The sequence below is a fragment of the Salvelinus namaycush genome, chromosome 17, assembly GCF_016432855.1.
Source record: "Salvelinus namaycush isolate Seneca chromosome 17, SaNama_1.0, whole genome shotgun sequence".
Classification (NCBI taxonomy): Eukaryota; Metazoa; Chordata; class Actinopteri; order Salmoniformes; family Salmonidae; genus Salvelinus; species Salvelinus namaycush.
In genome coordinates, this window is record NC_052323.1 from 31,613,670 (window position 1) to 31,638,937 (window position 25,268).

Genomic DNA, 25,268 nt, shown 5'->3' on the forward strand with positions numbered 1-25,268 from the left:
CTGCCAGTGGCAGCATTCACTTTCAGTATCCACGCTAAAACTCACATTTTGCTCACTCCTACCAGCGAGGCATTGGCGTCAGTCGTTAGTATGGAAATTAAAGATGGCGCTACCCAGACTTCTAATAAACATTGATCAAGATACTAAATATAGAGATGTTTTTATGTTACAAGCACATGTTTAGTATTAATGGATTGAAAACATCACTTTGCTTAGATCTACTTCCTGTAGTGTTTCCATTACCCTTTAACAACCTAAGTCACAAATATACTAACCAGCAAGCTACCATCAGCCCTCCAAGAGATCGCTAGCTACGTTTTAATATTGGTTTAGTATTCATGTTAACATTAGACATAGCTATGACATGACCCCAATTTTGATCAGAAATGCAATGGTTCATTGGATCAGTCTAAAATGATGCTCATACACTGCTGCCATCTAGTTGCCAAAATCTAAATTGCACCTGGGCTGGAATAATACATTATGGCCTTTCTCTTGCATTTCAAAGATGATGGTACAAAAAAAAATAAAGAACGGTTGTATTATCTTTTACCAGATCTGATGCGTTATATTCTACAACATTAATTTCACATTTCCACAAACTTCAAAGTGTTTCCTTTGAAATGGTATGAAGAATATGCATATCCTTGCTTCAGGTCCTGAGCTACAGGCAGTTAGATTTGGGTATGTCATTTTAGGCAAACATTTCTTTAAAGGGGCGGATCCTTAAGATAGGAACAGTGGGTTAACTGCCTTGTTCAGGGGCAGAACAACATATTTTTACCTTGTCAGCTCGGGGATTCGATCTTGCAACCTTTCGTTTACTAGTCCAACGCTCTAACCACTAGTCTACCTGCCGCCCATAAGTTGAAGGATGGCAAAACAGGAACATCAAGTCACTAAGTGCACAGCCTCCTGCCATGTGAGATTGTTGCTAGGGGATTGTTTTGTAATGGAAACGGGCCAAGCATAACCAAATCTGGTCAGATTCCCTGTCGAGCCTAGGACAGGACGTCCAAAGAGCCTGAAACCGATGAGCGTGAAACTAACCTGCTAACCCAAGAGGTTCTCTCAACAGAAAAAGGCGAGCCTTAGAATAACTTGGCGACACGCCTATATCCAAAGGGATACGGACATATCTTGTGATCAGATGCTTGTAGAAGATGCGTTGAGGTGTCCTGTACTTTAAACCTGCTGAATGTCTTAGTTCAGATTACCACAACCTAAATCAGCTGTCTATCAGGCCAGGGGATTTCTCTGCTTGCTCTCCTCCTGGTCTTGGTTTGCCACTCCTTTCCATCGCTGTCCCTGGCAGCGTAGATGGACAGTCGTGAACCAGGTGGTGCACCAGTATGAATTCCCCCCCCCCACATACTGTAGCTGTTGTGACTGTCTATCACTTTGTATTGAGTGAAAGTGTTCCTATGTCTTTAGGCTTATGTCTTGTTGTGTGAACTTATTTCATGGGTCTAGTTATTTTGATTGTTTAGCTTTATGAGTGAAATGTTAGTAAACCTGATGTAGTCTAATGTCTGTAGGCAGGGAAGTGTTTGGCAGCAGAAGATGAACATGTTGGGATGAAGCACCATCTGACAACTGCTATATTGAGGCCATTTTGTTTTCCTGTTGATTGAGTGGAAAGAGCAGTGGATTTGAAGGCACAGGATTTTTCTTAACTTCTTAAAGCGTTGTTTAAGGGCTTGTACGTAAGCATTTCACTTACGTAAGTCTGTTGTATTTGGTGCATGTGATATCAAATTTGATTTGATCCCACTATGTATGAAGCACAGCAGAGCTCCAAGCCTTCTGGACCAGTAGGATCCAAAGCTTGGGATGCTTCTTTGATGCTCTTAGAGGGCGACTTCAATTTAAATGTTTTGTCAATTCAGGAAATTACTTTTAAAATGTTCCATCTGGAAAATTCTGGATGTATTTACAGTTTGTTTCAAATGATTATCCTGTTCTATCTTGAGTTAGTGTATTTAAAATGGAAGGATCCCACTGCTGCTCATGGAGATGGATTCTGTTGTAACATTCCAGACTTTGATCTGCCTAGTGTTATGTTAACTGCCTCTTGTCACAATGACTCATGCCTTGGTGAGGCACTTACCATTATTACAATTCAGTTGTTACTTCCTTTGAGCCCTCTCGGCAAGACGGCAAAGAAGGGAGCTTCTGTCTGCAACGTCATTCTGTCTAGTTTTGTCATTGTCTTGATTTTAGTAGGTTCAGGTGAGGGTTAGGGTAATTTCACGGAAGATATTAAATTCACACACACAAATATCCAGCTGTTGTTTTGAAAAAGCTTTGCCTATGTGTTAAGGTAGTGGTTCCCAACTTCAGTCCTCTTGTACCCCCAACAGTACACGTTTTATTGTAGTCCCAGACAAGCACACCAGAAGCTTTTTCCATATCATTGATTTGACAATGGTGTTTTTTTTTAAATGCTGATTTGATTTGAGCCAGAGGTGATAAAGTCGATGCTTAATCAATAATCAGAATGTCATTAAGGCAAGCAGACCAACACGGCTAAGGCGCAGGCATTTCATGTCTACACCCACACCTCAAGCCTTCACAGATGGCTGACATCCGTATCAAAGATGGAATTTGTATGCAAATGCAACAATATGATTAGCTCTGCCCATGCTCAGACAGTAAGATGGCATTGTGACTGTTTGAGACACTGCAGTAGCCGGAAGGCACACTAGGTCCTAACCAATTGTCTGTTTCCATATGCTTACTCAGTAAGATCTACAAAACAATCTAATCTATTGCCAACCTGTATACATGTATATCAGCACTGTAACCTGAAACATATTACACTAATTGGTATTTTGACCGTTCAGATCAGCTCTTAACTTCTATGAAAATATGTGAATGGTCAAAAGAGCAATTTGTGGAACAAATATCAGAATTGGGCTGCCTGTGTAAATGCACCCTCTGCCACCCTGGCCTCTGGTTTAAATAACAAGCCCTTCTCATTCCTATCCCTTAAAGTATCTAGTTATTAATGCCCAGGGAGGATCAGGCAACAGTAGCATAGCATCCCTGGCCCATCCCTACTACCCCCAGTTGTATCTCTCTCTACCTATATTATTGACACTCAATTAGAAAGTAGGTGTCCATTGGCAAAAAGAGTTCAACCTCAGGAAGAGCATTGGGGTCAACTGTAGTGTTGACATTGCAGACAGGGTCTCTCTGTCAAAGTCCTCCTAACCTATATCCTTCTCCCATCTTTCCTCCAGTCAGTACCACACTGCCCTGTTGTGAAACCTCTGTCAACATCACCTGTTCTCTTTCCATGCCAGTACCACTGAGAGGTTAGATGTGTCAGTACTTTGCGGTCACCTCAGCCCTACAATAGTAATCTGGCGAGGTGGAAGTCAATGACTTGGGTGTGTTTTAGTCATCATACCTCGTCCCCGTTGTGCTCTCTACTTGCTTTCAACACTGCCACCAACACACTACCCCTCCATCACTTCTGGAGATCAGATAAGAGAAAATCACATGTTGCTGTTTGAATAAGGTAATGATAGTGTAATGGATTGGAACTCAAGTCTCAATGGAGTCGTGAGCTTCTCAAATGACCATAACCTGTCAAACTCCCAGGATTTCAGCAGATTAAGTTAAAAGATTCAGGAAGTAGCCTTTTTAGTTTTTTTCATTTGTTGAAATGTCATTAGCATTAGTGATGTTTAATTGTTGAAAATGCCTAAGTGAGACTGCTGCTCGGCCTGGCAAATGAGATGCAGAACAAGCCAGAAATAAGGAACCAGCTCATTGCCTGCTGGTTCTGTCCTGTCTGGCCCGCTCTCCTCCCCCCACGGGGGTTCAGCTCCTGCTCAGCCCAGTCAAAGCTCTTCTCTGTCCTGGCACCCCAATGGTGGAACCAGCCCCCCCCTGAAGCTAGGACAGCGGAGTCCCTGCCCATCTTCCCGAAGACGTCTGAAACCTTACTACTTCAAAGAGTATCTTAAATGAATCCCACAGATTGTGCTTAGCTTTCTATCAAGTTTGTCTGTGACCCTTGCCTAATTAAAAGCACATCTGATTTAAGAAGAACATGCTGCATGGTCGTGGAAATCGCACACTGTGATAAACCAAGGCTTCATAGAGGTTGGTGACAAATGTGCATCCCAAATCGCACCCTAACCCAGGACGCTAGCCTGGGTTTTAGGATTAATAGATCATATGGACGCTAGCCTGGGTTTTAGGATTAATAGATCATATGGACGCTAGCCTGGGTTTTAGGATTAATAGATCATATGGACGCTAGCCTGGTTTTTAGGATTAATAGGTCATATGGACGCTAGCCTGGTTTTTAGGATTAATAGGTCATATGACCGCTAGCCTGGTTTTTAGGATTAATAGTTACTGCACAGTGCCATTAATGGTGCTCAAACACCCTACTGTCTCCCCAGAGAAGGCATCTCTTACTTAGCCGACAAGCTAGAACAGCCTGTAGTTAGCGTAGCTTTGTTTCGCTTGAAAGATTCCTGAGCTGAGGAATCGTTTGGGGGGCCATGAGACAGGCCAGTATGCACAGATTCCAGTTCCACCATCTAGCTACACTAGCCTAAGGAAGAAGCCTTGCTCAACTGGACTCTATCATAGGTGTCATGTCTCTCACACCACACGCATGTGGATAGTTTCTGGATAAAATGTCCAGATTAGGCTATTCTCTAGAATGCTAACGGTATGCTTTGTGTGGGATACCTGGAATATTTTCATTTATTGTATTTTTGATAAATGTTTATGGAACTACATTTCTTTTGAACTATTAAAGTGCAGTAATTATTAGGCATGTTTTGTGGTCGTTGTGATGTGGATCAGCTGATGGTAATTAAGTGGTCATTGTGGCTTTGTGCTTTCTGAACCTAGCCAGGGAGTATGTGGCGACGCGAGAGGGTTTATTACACCAAAAATCTGTCCAGGAAAATAAGACAACGAAGTGAGGAATTTGTGTGTGGAAGTAAATGAGTGTGTAGTTTGGTTGACAAATGTAATTGCTAATTTTCTACATGAGGCTTATTTGATGGAATTCATGGTTAGAGTGTGACGAATGCCCTGATTTATAAATGGATGCGCGTGCAATTTCAGCTCATTTTTCTCGAGGATTAAAAATCCTTCTTTAACCGGTCTCTTCCCCTTCATCTACACTGATTGAAGTCTATTTAACAAGTGACGTCAGTAAGGGATCATAGCTTTCACCTGGTCAGTCTGTTATAGAAAGAGCAGGTGTTCCTAATGTTTTTTACACTCGGTGTATACTGCCCTAGTTTTTGTAAGAAAAGTGGATATAAAATGAATGATTTTATCTCTCGAAGTTGTATGACTTTACTTAAAACATGTTTTAAGACAAATGTTTGATAAAATAGGTGGAAAGTCGGGATTGGGCTTAATGCTTACCGAGTGTACTCTTTAAGCCCATGGGTGATCCAAATAAACCCACCTCTTAAATAATCAATTTTAATTAATTTCCAAATGTTCAAAACTTAGACTGACATTATGTAAAATGTGATTATATTAATCTCCCCTAAAGTTATTCAAATATACTGGTCATTGCTATTCTTCATGAAAGTAGAACGTATGTCCAGTCGTATCCACAATGTGGACTTAGGCTTTAGTAGTTGTTGACCAGTACAAATCCCATTCAACTAATCATAGACTTCAATCAAGACATGATTAGTTGAATCAAGTGTTTTATTGCTTGGTTAGACCACAAATCCGGGCCTGCTGTGGATAAGAAGCTATGCAACAAGACCATAACACACACAACTTTATATTAATTATCTGAAAGCTGATTCACATTTGCTGTACTACTGTTCTTGTTAATTAGTTCCATTTGTATTCCTAACGTGGATGAATAAAGACAACCATATGACTATGACCCCAACCAAAAGTGCATGAGTAGTTGCCCAATAGTGATATTGTCCCTCATTTGTAGGTCTTCTATCTCTGTCCTTCAACCCTGGTCTTATTCTTCTAGCTCTGCATCAATGACTGTCCTCTCCAAATGTCTTTAGAGTTTTCTAACTGGTTCTAATCATGGTAAAGGCAGCCTGGCTAGATGTACAATAATTGCATAACTGTAGTTTTGGTGTGTTTTAATCAACATAAATCTGAACAAAAAACATGTATGCTTATGTTCATTGAATATTAGGGAAATCAACACACTATCCCCATGTGTTTTTCAATGCAAATAGGAGCATACTGGGCTTAATAGGAACAGTGATTTATGGTGAAAAAGACCAATAGCAAAGTCTACTCATAAAATGTTTGAACTAATAGACTACAATATTATGCAAAGTTATTATTGAACAATATTGCTTTGTCATTTACCTTCTGTATAGAGCAGGGTTCTCTCAACCCTGTTCCCGGAGATCTACCGTCCTGTAGGTTCTCTCCAACCCTGTTCCCGGAGATCTACCGTCCTGTAGGTTCTCTCCAACCCTATTCCCGGAGATCTACCGTCCTGTAGGTTCTCTCCAACCCTGTTCCCGGAGATCTACCGTCCTGTAGGTTCTCTCCAACCCTGTTCCCGGAGATCTACCGTCCTGTAGGTTCTCTCCAACCCTATTCCCGGAGATCTACCGTCCTGTAGGTTCTCTCCAACCCTGTTCCCGGAGATCTACCGTCCTGTAGGTTCTCTCCAACCCTATTCCCGGAGATCTACCGTCCTGTAGGTTCTCTCCAACCCTATTCCCGGAGATCTACCGTCCTGTAGGTTCTCTCCAACCCTGTTCCCGGAGATCTACCGTCCTGTAGGTTCTCTCCAACCCTATTCCCGGAGATCTACCGTCCTGTAGGTTCTCTCCAACCCTGTTCCCGGAGATCTACCGTCCTGTAGGTTCTCTCCAACCCTATTCCCGGAGATCTACCGTCCTGTAGGTTCTCTCCAACCCTGTTCCCGGAGATCTACCGTCCTGTAGGTTCTCTCCAACCCTGTTCCCGGAGATCTACCGTCCTGTAGGTTCTCTCCAACCCTATTCCCGGAGATCTACCGTCCTGTAGGTTCTCTCCAACCCTGTTCCCGGAGATCTACCGTCCTGTAGGTTCTCTCCAACCCTGTTCCCGGAGATCTACCGTCCTGTAGGTTCGCTCCAACCCTGTTCCCGGAGATCTACCGTCCTGTAGGTTCTCGCTCTAATCTAGCGCACCTGATTCTAATTATTAGCACGAGTACGAGTCCGTACGGGAGTTGCAGCGATGAGACAAGACAGTAACTACTACTAATTGGATACCACGAAATTGGGGAGAAAAAGGGGTAAAAAATCAATCTGACAATGTGTTTAAACATGTAATCTGTGAATGCCTGAAATCAATTATCTTGTTGTAGTTAACAAAATGATGTTGATACTGTGAGACTGTGACATACAGGCACGACTGATGGCATGAAAAACCCATGTTTTAAATTGTCAAGAAATAGTCATGAATGCTCATAAAATATGCTGTGCGTATATCAGCACATCTCTTAATTTTAGATAAAAGATGATCACTTATCTTAGAAGGTAAAAAAAATATGAAATGTGTTTATCTGAGGGTAGCCTTTGAAATGTGGAACTTACACAATTGTCAACAACTTAATAAAACACGTGATTGTCTTAATAAAAAGGTTATGGATATAACAACTAGATGAATTAGTTGAAACAAACAGCAGAAAATGTCAGTTTTTTTACAAATTTGAATCCAAATATGAAAGTGGGCTTGATGGGTATGCTTACCTTAAAGCTCCTATCCTGCTGCGTAAATTCTCCTAACCTGATACGAAAACTCCATTTTAACATAAGTTGTATCCCATCTAGACAACCCTAGAATGGTCCCACCTGATCTTGCCTCCTACCTGCCTTCCATCTTTTGAGGACATGTATTTTCATTGTTCGAGCGATCATTCGACTATCTTATCAATATAATAGAATGTCTTGGACCTAACGAAGCAGCTTCTTTCAAACACTTTATTTTCTTACTCTCTCCATTCTCTCCTGCAGCTTAGCTACTGAAGTCCTGATCAGGATTCGCGGTCTGTCAATGAGGAACTACAGGCTCATCTTTTGCCATAACCTGAAGCAGCCATAGATGACCATTCGATTCACTGCTAGTGAGTGGTGCTGAAGATAAGGTGAACTGCTGGGTGTTTTAAGTGCTGAACGGTGAGTACAACAACATATAGGTTTGTGTGAGCATTGAGCTAACATTTTTGTCCACATGTTTAGAACAAATGGAGAACCACAACACACCGTCCCGGGCCTTATTGCTTAAGTAGATCCATTCTTTAGGGAGGTCGCTGGCCTGGGTAGTGTGTGTTTGTTTGTTTAATAGTGCACAGAACACTGAAACCTGTCACTGAAATGTGGCCTAGCTAGCGCTCCAAGCCCAAGCACCTGCTCCCATTAACATTGTAACTATCTATGCTTGTTCTGATGGCTGTCAGACACATCCACATGACACTACTTAATAACCCACTCACTCCGAGCTAGCTGGAACCTGATAACAACTACACTGGATCAGCGCTGTCTGGGTCTGATAACAACTACACTGGCTGCCCTGTGTGTGTTTAGATATGTATGTTGGATGGAGAACACAGCCCGTGAGAGTGTCTCTCCCTCTGTCTCTCTCCGGTGTGTGTTTGGTGGTGGCTGACATCCAGACCTTCGGAAGCAGCTCGGCTGTGGAAGCGATGAGGAAGAGCCTCTCTCCTTCCCCCAGCAACTCCCTGACACCAGCCAGGGTTTTTGGGGTTCCCCTAGATGAGGTGCAGCAGAGCGGCCAGCCAGGCCAGGAGGTCCCCCTACTGGTCAGGCACATCGTAGAGTACGTCGAAGAGCATGGTGAGTGGGACATTCACAAGCTGTATTTCTAACTAGAGACTCATTCCTCAGGCATCAAACGGGAGCCAGTACTTCGTCCAAAAGCTTATTTCCTGTTTGTCTATCGACCGAGAGCAACACAGGAGAGCTGCACAGATTGGACCTCCAAAATACATGCTCTCTCTCTGGCAAATTAATCACCTCATTGAGCATCACATTTACCTTAAGGTATATTTTTATGTGCACTGTAAATCCCATTATTCTGCCACTGTCTTGTTTTATATTGTCGGGGATTGTTTTGCCAATTCTCTCCGGTAGATGAACATGTACCTGTTGTCATTTCGTCATTTCAGCCGCTGTAATCAATCCCCACTGGCGACACTTCGACCTGTCGTCATTTCAGCCGCTGTAATCAATCCCCACTGGCGACACTTCGACCTGTCGTCATTTCAGCCGCTGTAATCAATCCCCACTGGCGACACTTCGACCTGTCGTCATTTCAGCCGCTGTAATCAATCCCCACTGGCGACACTTCGACCTGTCGTCATTTCAGCCGCTGTAATCAATCCCCACTGGCGACACTTCGACCTGTCGTCATTTCAGCCGCTGTAATCAATCCCCACTGGCGACACTTCGACCTGTCGTCATTTCAGCCGCTGTAATCAATCCCCACTGGCGACGCTTCTACTTGATTGACATAAACACACAGATGATAGGGTGTAGGTTATTATTTAGGAAGAATCTGCTCATGTTCCATATAGCCTAGCCGAACTACTGGCTGAAAAATAAACATTTACAGTCATGACTGTCCTCCTTGCAACACGATAAACCAAACATGTAGTTGAGAGATCTTCTCTTCTCACATGCTTCTTCCGTCGCATAGCTTTTTTTTTTACCAACCTCGACTCCTTTTAAACTATGAAAGAATGGGTGTAGGGGGAAAATGAGCTAGTCAATCCAACGCAGGCATAATGCTGCAACTCCACAGGCATAAACATCCATTCAGTTCCTATTACCATGACAGGGATTCTCACTTCCTCCTATGCATTTCAACTTGTTTTATCTGCAGGTAGCTTATCAGTCAACTAAATTCCATTTGACATCAGGTGTAATACATCACACACACCTTTCATTCACATGCCAGTCGCCATATTAATGATAATTGTGCAGTCCAGAAATGAATCTGTCTGTTTGCACTCACAACTGGATGCCATCACTGTAACTTAATAAGACCTCTGTGAGCAGCAGGAGACCAGGCCAGCGAAATGCTGCTGGGGTCCCAGTGGGGTAGTTAGGCTGGGTATGGAGGGGAGCTGGGCAGGGGGTCTGCTGCTGGAGTCCCAGTGGGGTTAGTTAGGCTGGGTATGGAGGGGAGGTGAGCAGGGGGTCTGCTGCTGGAGTCCCAGTGGGGTTAGTTAGGCTGGGTATGGAGGGGAGGTGAGCAGGGGGCCTGCTGCTGGAGTCCCAGTGGGGTTAGTTAGGCTGGGTATGGAGGGGAGGTGAGCAGGGGGCCTGCTGCTGGAGTCCCAGTGGGGTTAGTTAGGCTGGGTATGGAGGGGAGGTGAGCAGGGGGCCTGCTGCTGGAGTCCCAGTGGGGTTAGTTAGGCTGGGTATGGAGGGGAGGTGAGCAGGGGGCCTGGTCTGGGCCAGGTCACATACCAGAGCGCTCTCCCTTACAGTTACCGCCCACTGTTTTCTTTAACCAGGCAGCTCACTATGAACAAAGCCTAGTGGCAGATCTCCTCATTCACTGTGGTGGAACAACCCAGAGTTGTGGAATGACATGACAGTGTAATGATTGCGTTCTTTGTTTCCTGGTTGTGGATTTCCTTGTGTACAGTACACACCCCCTGCTTCAATAGTGGGAATTGATTCAACGGACAGGCATGATGTCATCTGGCTGCTGCATCTGGAAACAGAGGAAGCCACTAACACAACCACTCACTGAAAGGGATTGTTGGTAAAATAAAATTCCTTCCTCCCCAACATTAATACGCTCTGTGATTGAGCTGTTAGTACATCTGCATAAATTGTAGTACCACTACAAATCTAGGAAATGGTGCAATTTCACCCATTTGAGAAATGACAAGTTGATAAGTTTATTTGTGTAATTAAATCACTGTGGGATCTGTTTGAGAAAGTCAAGCGGCCATTCTACTCATTCAAAGCGAATTAATGCTGTATTCACAGTCCTCATTGATATGGTCCATAGAGGATTAATTCATCAAGAACTGTTAAGCGGAGTGAGCCAGTGATTGACTACTATCCTCTGTGCCTCTGTGTTGCTCTCAGGGCGTCTGGATCTGGAGGGGTTATTCCTGGTCAACGGTAACGCGGAGCGGGTGGAGTGGCTACGGCAGCGCTATGACTCTGGGGAGGTGGTGGACCTGGAGAAAGAGGCTGACCTGGCCTCGGCCGTCAGCCTGCTCCGTCTCTTCCTGCAGGAGCTCCCAGAGCCCATCATCCCTGCAGGCATGCAGGCCCACATCCTGCAGCTCTACCAAGGTACGTTAATCTTAGTTCTCTTCATCATTCACCTCTCCACAGTCCCCTACCTCTTCATCCTCCTCATCCTCCTGTTGATGTTCTGTGGATCTGACCTGTACTCCCGATAAAGGTGCTGCACATTATTCCTTCTCTAGCTTTCCACCTGCCCTCTCACCTTACTTTCTTCCCTTGGCAGCATCATCTATAAACCCTTGTTGTTGTGTGTTGTCCAGACTACAGCAGTGAGGAGGAGCTCGCCCGCAACATGAAGTACTTCCTCCAGCAGCTGCCTCAGGTCAACTACAGCCTGCTGCGCTTCCTGTGCCGCTTCCTGTCCAGCGTGGCCTCGCTCCAGGAGGAGAGCTGGAGCATTGGAGCCCTCGCCGCCGTCTTCGGACCCGACATCTTCCAGTACGACCAACAATAGTGACAGCACATCAACTATCCATCCTAAATACCTCCATACCTAAGGCCTGTAGTACTTGTACATACCTGCATATCGATGGCTCTTTCACTTTGCTGCCACTTTTGCTCATAAGTGGTTATAGAGCACAAATTATATTTAATTATAAACTGGGTGGTTTGAGCCCTGAATGCTGATTGGCTGAATGCCGTGGTATGAGACCGTATACCACAAGAATGACACAAAAATATATTTCTACTGCTCTAATTATGTTTGTAACCAGTTTATAATGGCAATAAGGCACCTCGGGGATTTGTGGTATACAGGATGGGCAATATACCATGGCTAAGGTCTCTATCCAGGCACTCTGCATTGGACCAGCCCTTAGCCGTGGTATATTGGCCATATATCACACCCCCTCGGGCCTTATTGCTTAATTGTATAACGTTAATTTATATTCTGAAATAAATAACCAAACCCAGATGACACCCAGATGTGTTTTGGAGACACGTGAGGAGTTGCTTTGCTCTGCAAAATAATAAAATAATCTTCTAGACTAGAGATTGTCTGTAGCCAATGTTCTGAAAACAGCCGTGTTCTGTTGACTTCAGGGAGATAACAGCTGTTCTGTCAATGCCAGAATCTAATTATAATACCACTAGTCGTATACGTGTTTGAAATGCATATTTCAAATCAAAATCAAATGTTATTTGTCACATGCGCCGAATACAGCAGGTGTAGACCTTACCGTGAAATGCTTAACTGACAAGCCCTCAACCAACAATGCAGTTCAAGAAATAGAGTTAAGAAAATATTTACTAAATAAACTAATGTAAAAAATAAAAGTAACAGTAACGAGGCTATATTGTTGTGTACTTACTAACATGTATTTCTTAGTCATCTGATGTGAAGTCAGATGACTATCTGAAGTCAAACATAATGATGCAATAAGCTACTGTATTTTTATAAGGTGTGATGGTTGGGATAACAGCTGATCTGAGGTCATTTCCCCTCTCTTTTTGTACTGTAGTTTACACATGGACGTAGAAGTCCTTTCAGTTATGAAGGTTGATCACAGCTGATCTGAGGTCATTTTTTGCCTGTACTGTAGTTTAGACACTGTGTGTTTATGATAACGGCTGATCTGAGGTCATATTTTCTGTAACTCTAGTTTAGACACAGATGTGGAGGACCTGAAGGAGCAGGAGTCAGTGAGCCGCATCCTGGCGGAGCTGCTGGAGAATCAGGAGGAGTTCTTTGACTCGGAGGACGATGACGTTTCTACCACCAACGACTACAGTTCCATCAACGAACAGGTAAGGCCCTTCTCTCCGTTATCCCCTCGAAATGTCTTATATTCTGGGCCTAATATACAACCTCACTCACTCTATTGCATGGGTTAACGGCTAAAAGCTTGGAGGTAGGGAGCCCGTATGTCAAGGCATAATGGTCTTTGGTTGTTATTACCTATGTAATAATAGGTAACTCACTTCTGCCCTGCATGTGTTGAGCTGAAAATATGTTCTGTTGTATTTCAGTAATGAGGAAGTAGAAGGGTTTAACGTTATTCCAGCCACTCTGAGTCTGGCACTGCCATGGAAAAGGAAAGATTATGAAACAGATTCTGGAATTACTGCAGTGTTGCTTTTCAAGGCAGTCTAAATGTTGAGTATTGTTTTTTGGCCCCAAGCCAAAGACAACTTGAGAGAATAGAGAAAGTAAAGAGGTGTTGAGGAGTTCTGTCTGTCTGCATGCCTGTCTTTGTATAATAGGGATGGTTGCTCGAAGTAGCCAGCATTTAGTGGTAAAATGGGTGTTCAGGAGTTCCTCTCAGCCATGTCTCCCTAGCATCCACAGAACACACACACATCAGTCTTCAGATCAGCGTTGAGTACAGTACCAGTCAAAAGTTTGGACACCTACTCATTCCAGGGTTTTTCTTTATTTTCTTTTTACTATTTTCTACATTGTAGAATAATAGTGAAGACATCAAAACAATGAAATAACACATGGAATCATGTACAGTCATGGCCAAAAGTTTTGAGAATGACACAAATATGAATTTTTACAAAGTTTGCTGCTTCAGTGTCTTTAGATATTTTTGTCAGATGTTACTATGAAATACTGAAGTATAATTACAAGCATTTCATAAGTGTCAAAGGCTTTTATTGACAATTACATGAAGTTGATGCAAAGTGTCAATATTTGCACTGTTGACCCTTCTTTTTAAAGACCTCTGTAATCCGCCCTGGCATGCTGTCAATTAACTTCTGGGCCACATCCTGACTGATGGCAGCCCATTCTTGCATAATCAATGCTTGGAGTTTGTCAGAATTTGTGGGGTTTTGTTTGTCCGCCCGCCTCTTGAGGATTGACCACAAGTTCTCAATGGGATTAAGGTCTGGGGAGTTTCCTGGAGTTTCTATGGACCCAGAATATCGATGTTTTGTTCCCCGAGCCACTTAGTTATCACTTTTTTCCTTATGGTAAGGTGCTCCATCATGCTGGAAAAGGCATTGTTAGTCACCAAACTGTTCCTGGATGGTTGGGAGAAGTTGCTCTCGGAAGATGTGTTGGTACCATTCTTTATTCATGGCTGTGTTCTTAGGCAAAATTGTGAGTGAGCCCACTCCCTTGGCTGAGAAGCAACCCCACACATGAATGGTCTCAGGATGCTTTACTGTTGGCATGACACAGGACTGATGGTAGCGCTCACCTTGTCTTCTCCGGACAAGCTTTTTTCCGGATGACCCAATCAATCGGAAAGGGGATTCATCAGAGAAAATGACTTACCCCAGTCATCAACAGTCCAATCCCTGTACCTTTTGCAGAATATCAGTCTGTCCCTGATGTTTTTCCTGGAGAGAAGTGGCTTCTTTGCTGCCCTTCTTGACACCAGGCCATCCTCCAAAAGTCTTCGCCTCACTGTGCGTGCCTGCTGCTGCCTGCTGCCATTCCTGAGCAAGCTCTGTACTGGTGGTCCCCCGATCCCGCAGCTGAATCAGCTTTAGGAGACGGTCCTGTCGCTTGCTGGACTTTCTTGGACGCCCTGAAGCCTTCTTCACAACAATTGAACCGCTCTCCTTGAAGTTCTTGATGATCCGATAAATGGTTGATTTAGGTGCAGTCTTACTGGCAGCAATATCCTTGCCTGTGAAGCCCTTTTTGTGCAAAGCAATGATGACAGCACGTGTTTCCTTGCAAGTAACCATGGATGACAGAGGAAGAACAATGATTCCAAGCACCACCCTCTTTTTGAAGCTTCCAGTCTGTTATTCGAACTCAATCAGCATGACAGAGTGATCTCCAGCCTTGTCCTCGTCAACACTCACACCTGGGTTAACGAGAGAATCACTGACATGTCAGCTGGTCCTTTTGTGGCAAGTCTGAAATGCAGTGGAGATGTTTTTGGGGGGTTCAGTTCATTTGCATGGCAAAGAGGGACTTTGCAATTAATTGCAATTCATCTGATCACTCTTCATAACATTCTGGAGTATATGCAAATTGCCATCATACAAACTGAGGCAGCAGACTTTGTGAAAATTAATATTTGTGTCATTCTCAACTTTTGGCCACAACTGTAGTAACCAAAAAAGTGTTAAACAAATCAAAAATATATTTTATATTTGAAATTCATCAAATAGCCACCCTTTGCCTTGTTGACCGCTTTGCACACTCTTGGCATTCTCTCAATCAGCTTAATGAGGTAGTCACCTGGAATGCATTTCAATTAACAGGTGTGCCTTGTTAAAAGTTAATTTGTGGAATTTCTTTCCTTCTTATTGTGTTTGAGCCGATCAGTTGTGTTGTGACAAGGTAGGTGTGGTATACAGAAGATGGCCCTATTTGGTAAAAGACGAAGTCCATATTATGGCAAGAACAGCTCAAATAAGCAAATAGAAATGACAGTCCATCATTACTTTAAGACATGAAGGTCAGTCAGTTCTGAAAATGTCAAGAACTTTGAAAGTTTCTTCAAGTGCAGTTGCAAAAACCATCAAGCACTGTGATGAAACTGGCTCTCATGAGGACCACCACATGAAAGGAAGACCCAGAGTTACCTCTGCTGCAGAGGATAAGTTCATTGGAGTTACCAGCCTCAGAAATTGCAGCCCAAATAAATGCTTAACAGAGTAACAGACACATCTCAACATCAACTGTTCAGAGGAGACTGCATAAATCAGGCCTTCATGGTCGAATTGCTACAAAGAAACCACTACTAAAGGACACCAATAATAAGAAGAAGAGACTTGCTTAGGCTAAGAAACACGAGCAATGGACATGAGACCAATGGAAATCTGTCCAAATGTGATTATTTTGGTTTCAACCGCCGTGTCTTTGTGAGACGCGGAGTAGGTGAACGGATCATCTCTGCATGTGTGGTTCCCACCGTGAAGCATGGAGGAGGTGTGATGGTGTGGGGGTGCTTTGCTGGTGACACTGTCAGTGATTTAATTGTATTTATTTAGAATTCAAGGCACACTTAACCAGCATGGCTACCACAGCATTCTGCAGTGATACGCCAACCCATCTGGTTTGGGCTTAGTGGTCCTATCATTTGCTTTTCAACACCTCCAGGCTGTGTAAGGGCTATTTGACCAAGAAGGAGAGTGATGGAGTGTTGCATCAGATGACCTGGCCTCCACAATCACCCGACCTCAACCCAATTGAGATGGTTTGGGATGAGTAGGACCGCAGAGTGAAGGAAAAGCAGCCAAGTACTCAGCATATGTGGGAACTCCAACACTGTTGAAAAAGCATTCCAGGTGAAGCTGGTTGAGAGAATGCCAAGTGTGCAAAGCTGTCATCAAGGCAAAGGGTGGCTACTTTGAAGAATATAAAATATATTTTGATTTCTTTAACACTTTTTTGGTTACTACATGATTGCATGTTATTTAATATTTTTGATGTCTTTGCTATTATTTTACAATGTAGAAAATGGTATAAAAACAATAACAAAAAAATGCTTGTGTGAATGAGTAAGTATGTCAAGTTTTGACTGGTACTGTATATGTGCCGCTTAATCTTGACCTAATCCTCGACAACAGCAGCATATTTGCGTTCGAGGCAGGCGCTCTCTTACTCAGGAAGCTGACAATGATAAGCCACAAAGTCCTTCCATGTGACTCCTTTCTCCCCCCTGTATTGTGACTGAGTAGCCCAGGATTAGGCTGTTCAGAAATGGTTCTCTGAAGGAAAATGTTTAACCGCTGTGCTTACATAACCATGGTGATGTAACGGTGGAACTGACACCTGCGGCCGTCTCTGGGGACATCTGTTTCCTAACGGACCTTAAGGAGTATTAAGACAGATTCTATCCAGGCCAGGCTAACTCGCACAGGCAGCCAGTAGTACTTATTCCATCCTGTCTGGCCAGAGACCATGGGTCGGAGTGGGAAGTGCTGCCTTTAGTTTCATTGCATTTCAGCCTTTGGGCTGGGCTAGTCATGGCTGGCCTGGGCTAGTCATGGCTGGGCTGGGCTAGTCATGGCTGGGCTGGGCTAGTCATGGCCGACAACGATGAGACAGCCTATAGGGAGGAGGTCAGAGAACTGGCAGTGTGGTGCCAGGACAGCAACCTCTCCCTCAATGTGAGCAAGACAAAGGAGCTGATCGTGGACTACAGGAAAAGGTGGGCCGAACATGCCCCCATTAACATCAACGGGGCTGTAGTGGAGCAGGTTGAGAGCTTCAAGTTCCTTGGTGTCCACATCACCAACAAACTATCATGGTCCAAACACACCAAGACAGTCGTGAAGAGGGCACGACAAAACATTTTCCCCCTCAGGAGACTGAAAAGATTTGGCAATGGTCCCCAGATCCTCAAAGTTCTACAGCTGCACCATTGAGAGCATCCTGAACGGTGGCATCACCGCCTGGTATGGAAACTGCTCGGCATCTGACCGTAAAGCGCTACAGAGGGTAGTGCGTACGGCCCAGTACATCCCTGGGGCCAAGCTTCCTGTCATCCAGGACCTATATAATTGCCGATGTCAGAGGAAAGCCTATACAATTCAGAGACTCCAGTCACCCAAGTTATAGACTCTTTTCTCTGCTACCACACGGTAAGTGGTACCGGAGTGCCAAGTCTAGGACCAAAAGGCTCCTTAACAGCTTCTACCCCCAAGCCATAAGACTGCTGAACAATTAATCAAATGACCGCTGGACTATTTACATTGACACCCCCCTCCCTCCATTTGTTTTGTACACTGCTGCTACTTGCTGTTTATTATCTATGCATAGTCACTTCAGCCCTAACTACATGTACAAATTACCTCCTGTATATAGCCTCGATATTGTTATTTGATTGTGTTACTTTTAATTTTCTACTTTAGTTTATTTGGTAAATATTTTCTTAACTTCTTAAACTGCACTGTTGGGGCTTGTAAGTACGCATTTCACAGTAAGGTCTACACTTGTTGTATTTGGCGCGTGTGACAGAGTTTGATTTGATCTAGGATCAGTTTTGTCTTTTAGATTATAATGAATAAGATTTATAGGTAGAGGTCCTAGATTAGCACTTCTACTCTGAAATGCTTTGTGGATAGGGCCCTCCTCAATAAAATTCACTTTTTGGTCCATCAGCCACTGGCAGGTCTACCAGCTACCAGCTACTCAGATTTATCAGCCAAAATATGTATTTTCCACTAAAATTACACTAACAAAAAACGATGAGCATGCTTTGTAATGTTTCTTAAACAATGTGGTATATTGTTTAATTTCATTTATGACCTGAGTCTTTTAACCAAAGTATCACAGATGAGCCAAACATTTTCACCTGCCCCTTTAAGGGTGGGAGGTTACCACATAAACGCGACTCGTCATGTTTGTGCCTCCTGAGATTGAGTCTGACAAATAGAGGCGTTGTCTTCACTTCCCTAGCAGTTGAAACTCAAACATATGAAAACCTAGCTTGTGAACAAAACAATGTAAATAGCCAAGAAACATAAGGACAAAGTCTCACTTCAGACTTTTTTGTTTCAAGTAAATTAGACCAACTTTTATGCCTGTCCCCAGCCAGGCAATGTTGCAGCGCGAGGTGGAATAGGCTATATAGGATTCATAGTTCTTTGTGTGATTTTAATTTACCTGCTATGAAACAAAACAGCATAAATACTTTGAAAACAGCTACTGCAGAATTTATTTTACTATAAATGTCATCATACTTCATTATTTTATTCACAAATTCGAGTGAAACGCTCGCACTGTGGAGCCCTGACCACCTGCCAACCACCTGCCAACGTGGCTGGTAAAATATATTTTGGTATTGGCGGGTAAAATGTCTGTGGCTGGCGTTTTTTAATTTTAGGCCCTGGCTCCTGATCTCTGACTGCAATTCTCCTCCTCAACACGCCCTTATGGCCTCACTCAGGAATTTTCAATTTATCAGGCTGAGCTTTCAGTGGTCCGAGCTGTGATGTCCTGAAGCAGGCCACATACACCAGGGTTTCCGTTAAAAAAATGTGGTGCTGGACAACGTGACCGGGAAGATTTTTACTTTACTGGCAATTTGATAAATTTTACGGACCCATATGCATTGGGTGCATACCCCATTAGGGCATCTACCCACGGTGCTCAGAATGACCGAAACCACATTTAGGTTACGGTAATATATCTTTAAAAAACGTGTAACCCATCTTAAAAAAACGTGTAACCCGTGATGAAGCAGCCAGTAAAACGTAATTTTCAAACATTTGCCAAAATGCAATTAGTGAGAGAATACCATTCAAAACAGCGCACCTGATAGCGGTTCCATATGCGACAGAGATGAGAATGTTAGAAACTTAGAGGGGGAATTTAAAGATGCAACAACTAGGATGGGTTGCTAATATTACATGGACTGTGCCTTTGGCTTCTGGACAACAGAAAAAAACGTTGATATGAAAACCAATAGAACAGGAGAGAAATGGCATAGCGCTGGGTCCAATAGGGAAGTAAATGGAAATGCATGTATAAAAGCGTGTTTTACTCCAACAGCTGAGGAGCTGCAGGAGAAATCCTGCTCAAAATAGTTGTGTTGGGAAAATAAGATGCACGATGACCAATGAAAATACACACAGGCCAATTTAATTGCACTAAATTGTTAAATGAACCATTCCATCAATGAATAAAAAGTATTATTTATCAATGGGAATTTTTTTTATTTGGTAATTTTGGCCACCAACAGGTTTTGATTTATTGGCTTTTCATAATTTTTACAGGGGCAAAATCTGTCAATTGCCGGCTAATGGAAACCCTGACACATACATACATACATACATACATACATACATACATACACACACACAGAAACCAAGGTTAATGCCCTCTTTTGTTCCTCACATTCTTGTCTCTGACCACTGAGCCCTCTTTCTGAAACGTCATCCATTAGCTAGCATGTTGGGTCTGGAACTTTCCACTGACTCGGAGGGACTATTCTGTTTCCCTGATGGTGTGGGATACAGAGTCAGCTTGTGGCTGGTTCACTGTGTTTTACTTGGACTCATGGTGACAGCCTGGGATATTGGCCATCACGTTCACTAGTCAGTAACTAGGGGTGTAATGGTTCACCAAACCCACTTCAGTATGTATTGCGGTTTTGGATGACATTTCGGTACAGCAGGAACATGAAATTCCAACAGTTACTTTAGTTAATTTGTTTATGAAAATCAAAGGTGTTGGTATTCCTGATTCATAGTGGGGAGAACAAGTATTTGATACACTGCCGATTTTGCAGGTTTTCCTACTTACAAAGCATGTAGAGGTCTGTAATTTTTATCATAGGTACACTTCAACTGTGCAGTTAATACAGGTAATGAGTGGAGAACAGAAGGGCTTCTTAAAGAACCTAACAGGTCTTTGAGAGCCGGAATTCTTACTGGTTGGTAGGTGATCAAATACTTATGTCATGCAATAAAATGCAAATTAATTACTTAAAAATCATACAATGTGATTTTCAGGATTTTTGTTTTAGATTCCCTCTCTCACAGTTGAAGTGTACCTATGATAAAAAATTACAGACCTCTACATGCTTTGTAAGTAGGAAAACCTGCAAAATCGGCAGTGTATCAAATACTTGTTCTCCCCACTGTATATGATCACCATCAGGAATAACACCACTTTTTGGATTTTCTTAAATGAAAACACATGACTATTCATCAACAACAACACTAAAATAAAGTGCAGTATGCGTGTGAAATCAATATCAAACATGGCTCAGACATTGTATAGGCCTATGCTAGTATGTTTTCTTACAAAGAGAAAAATATGCAAATTTTGTGTGACTCTTGTACAGTGCCTTCAAAGTATTCCCACCACATGATGCTGTCTTACAGTCTGCATTTTTAAAATGACCTACACACAATACCACATGATGTCAAAGTGGAATTATGTTTTTCAAAATATTTACAAATTAATAAAAAATGCAATGCTGAGATACCTTGAGTTAATAAGAATTCAACCCCTTTTGTTATGGCAAGCCTAAATAAGTTCAGGTGTAAACTGTTATTATTTACACTTTGGATGCTGTATCAATACACCCAGTCACTAAAAAGATGCAGGCACCCCTCCTAACTCCGTTGCCGGAGAGAAAGGAAACCACTCAGGGATTTCACCATGAGGCCAATGTTGACTTTATAACAGTTAGTTTAGTGATTGTGATAACTACAACATTGTAGTTACTCCACAATACTAACCTAAATGACAGAGTGAAAAAGCCTGTACAGAAGAAAAAAATAATCCAAAACTTGCATCCTGTTTGCAATAATGCACTAAAGTAATACTGAATGAAATGTGGCAAAGAAATTACAAAAGAAATTCTGAATTCAAAGCGTTATGTTTTGGGCAAATCCAACAATGCATCACTGAATACAACTCTTCATATTTTAAAGCATGATGGTGTCTGCATCATATTATGGGTATGCTTGTCATCGACAATTTTTGGGGGATAAAAAGAAACAGAATTGAGCTAAGCACAGGCAAAATCCTAGAGGAAAACCTGGCTGTCTGCTTTCCAACAGACACATGGAGACATTCACTTTTCAGCAGCACAATTACCTACAATACAAGGCCAAATCTACACTGGAGTTGCTTACCATGACAACATTGAATGGTCCTGAGTGGCTTAGTTACAGTATTAACTTAAATCTGCTTGAAAATCTATGGCAAGACTTGAAAATGGCTGTCTAGCAATGATCAACAACAAACTTGACTGAACTTGAATATTTTAAGAATAATGGGCAAATATTGTACAATCCAGGTGTGCAAAGCTCTTAGACTTACCCAGAAAGACTCACAGCTGTAATTGCTGCCAAAGGGGATTCTAGCATGTATTGATCAGGAGGTTGAACACTTATCTAATCAAGACACACAGTGTACAAAACATTAGGAACATCTTTCCATTCGACTGACCAGGTGAAAGCTATAAATTCACTTGAATCTTGTGTAGATGAAGGGGAGGAGACAGGTTAAAGAAGGATTTTTAAGCCTTGAGACATGGACTGTGTATGTGTGCCATTCAGAAGGTGAATGGGCAAGACAAAATATTGAAATGCCATTGAACAGGGTTTGGTAGTAGGTGCCAGGCCTACTAGTTTAAGTGGGTCAAGAACTGCAATGCTGCTGTTTTTTTTTTAGTTTTTTTTTTAATGTTCAACAGTTTCCCATGTGTATCAAGAATGGTCCACCACCCAAAGGACTGGGTGGTCAATACTTTTTGAACGGTCATCCAACTTTCCATGTCAGAAACGCAGACATCTTTCTAGAGCTCTGACTTTCTGACCTGAAGATCACTGACGTCATGATTTGATCTAGTTCCCCCCCCCCCCCGAGTTACCAGTTGTCTTGAAAGCACCAAAAGTTCTGATGAGTTGAACTTTTGATGGGCTGATGGATACGTAACAATCCGTTTAGCCAATTACGCACACGTTCTAGCATTTAAAACGCCACACAGACCACGGACCAAAATGTATCCGTTGTGATTTTGTATCCATTCTCCATGGATCAGTCTGGCCAGGCCTTGCCTTTAATTTCATTGGTCAAAATTCCAATTATTGGCAAAATATCTGAATTTTACTGCCTGTGTAAACACAGACAGATGCAAAGACAGAATATCTATTAGTAATTCCTATTCTCAGTTAGGTTACGCCAACGAGTCTCTCTCGCCTTGCAATGAGATTAAACATAGCTGCAAATTGTTCCGTGCCCTAAGGTGGTGAGTGGTGTGATCTATAGTATCTTTATGGAACATCTTGTACAATGTAATGTACGGCCCATATTAGCAGCAGGCTCTACACTCACTGCACCGACTGCAGAGTCATTATCTAGGTACATTTCAAGGGACGTCAACACCACCGAGTCAGTTAGGATCTATTTAAGGAACAGCCAAGCCTGGCTGAAAACGTACAGCAGCAATCACTAATTGGTAACAGATGTTTGCTTTGTGTTTCTAGTCTTTCTATGTTGTGAACTGTACAGAAAACATTGGAGCCCACATGACCGGTCCTGTATGGGAGATGCTTTGTTTGCAGCCTGTCTATGTACGTTATTTGTTGATATTGGTGCAAATTGCATATTGATTCATTAGGGCAATAAGGGGATAGGTGCCCGTATGGATTTTTACAATACCGTCTATAACAATATTTTGATACAGCTAAATAAAAAGTAAAAGTTCTACAAATTGGACAATTTCACTGTCAGATTTGTCTTATTTTATAAGTATAAAACATTCTGAATGGTGAAAGCAAATTCATGCTCTCTCCATCCGTGTAGAAATTAGACTGCAACCTCAGCGCACACACCCAGGTAGCGAGAGTCGGGACCGACAGCAGACTGTCAAACCAGCAGGGTTTCCCTGTCACTGCTCACTTTGTCCTATCAATAGATCACTAGAAGATGCATATTATTCATTCTACCTGGAGAGGGTTTGGCTGACTTTAGTTCATTTAAGTGGGAAAGTACTTGGCTGAACATTATGCTGTAGTCTGCTGTATAGCCAACAGCCAGCGCTAATGGAAAACACTGCCATCAGAAATGAGAAAAATTTGTGAAATTATATTTTGGCCATATTTCCCAGCCCCTTGTAACCTACATAATGTTGTCTGGCTGACAGTTTGTTGTGGTACAGCTCCGTCAGAGGTGTCATGTATGATGATACTTAAACCTTCTCGCCTACTTCAATAAGATGACATCTGTTGGAGTGCCTCTGTCTAAAATGTCCCCCAACCCTTCTCTCTCCTGCAGATCACAGAACTCCTGGACGATGACAAATTAGAGGCGTTTGAGGAGCTGCCCCAAGATGGCGAGGATGGCCCCCCTTCCGCCTCTGAATCCCCCCAACACAGTAACACCCAGGTCCAAGTCACCCCCTCCAGGTAAGATCAGATAAATAATGACTTGGTTTATGGCTTTGTGCATATATTGCAAACATATCAAGCGTAGACAAAGGACATGGAGAATTACAGACCATAAATACACTGAGAATAGAAGTGTCTCTAATTCTTATGATTCATCTGTACACTATACACATCTACACTGTATAAACACACAGACCCCTCCGTGTACTCTTGTCTCCTCCCTGGTGTACATACACCCACCTCTCATGTTTCAGTGTGTGTGTGGACATGTTCAGGCTGAATATGAGCGTGGTGTGGGGTCACATTCCAGCCCAGCTGCCTGCTTCACCACAGCTATGTTCTTGAATCTGGTGGGGAAGCCATAAAGATCTCTTGCAGCATAATGTTATAGGGTCAGCTCAGCTCCCACATGATACAGTCTTACATAATTGGAATCGTGACACCATTCTTCAATCATGTGACCCCACATGTGCTCCTGAACCCAAGTTTCAATACACTGAGAAAAGTAGTGACTTAGATCATTATCATGTTTTTCTCATTCAATGCATGGAGCAAAATAGTGCTAGTCCAAACAACAGACTTTTCCCAGAACCGGGGTAGCAGCGTCTCTGCCAGGCCAAAGCTGCTGTGATCTCAAGTCTCCACAGTGCTAAATGGATAAGTGCAACTGCTCGGCCTCCGACCGCAAGGCATTACAGAGGGTAATGCGAACGACCTAGTACATCAATGGAGTCAAACTTCCTGCCATCCAGGACCTCTATACCAGGCGGTGTCAGAGGATGGCCCTAACAATTTTCAAAGACTCCAGCCACCCTAGTCATAGACTGTTCTCTCTGCTATCGCACGGCAAGCGGTACTGGAGCACCAATTCTAGGTCCAAAAAGCTCCTTAACAGCTTCTACTCCCCCAAGCCATAAGTCTGCTGAACAATTAATCAAATGGCTACACGGACTATTTGCATTGAACACACACACGCTGTTTATCTATGCATAGTAACTTTACCTCTACTTACATGTACATATTACCTCAATTACCTCGACTAACCTGTACCCCCAGACATTGACTCGGTACCGGTACCCCATTTGTACAGTGCATTCAGAAAGTATATACTTTTTTTCCTCATTAATCTACACACAATACCCCATAATGACAATGCAAAAACAGGTTTTTAGAGATGTTTGCAAATGTATTAAAAATAAGCATACAGTATCAGTCAAAAGTTTGGACACCTACTCATTC

At 42.8% G+C, this 25,268-nt stretch overlaps 1 protein-coding gene across 2 annotated transcripts in view; it reads left to right on the forward strand.

Annotated features, from left to right (window-relative positions):
• Positions 1–25,268, forward strand: part of LOC120062536 (protein FAM13B-like) — a 65,172-nt gene that overhangs the window by 5,650 nt on the left and 34,254 nt on the right. The window contains exons 2-7 of one of the 2 annotated variants that reach the window (XM_039012585.1): positions 7,989–8,150; positions 8,559–8,828; positions 11,100–11,312; positions 11,528–11,705; positions 12,869–13,013; positions 23,917–24,047. In XM_039012585.1, the coding sequence (XP_038868513.1) occupies positions 8,561–8,828; positions 11,100–11,312; positions 11,528–11,705; positions 12,869–13,013; positions 23,917–24,047 (935 nt within the window). In that variant the 5' untranslated portion in view covers positions 7,989–8,150; positions 8,559–8,560. The remainder of the gene's footprint in view (positions 1–7,988; positions 8,151–8,558; positions 8,829–11,099; positions 11,313–11,527; positions 11,706–12,868; positions 13,014–23,916; positions 24,048–25,268) is intronic. The other variant, XM_039012584.1, reaches the window with a different exon arrangement.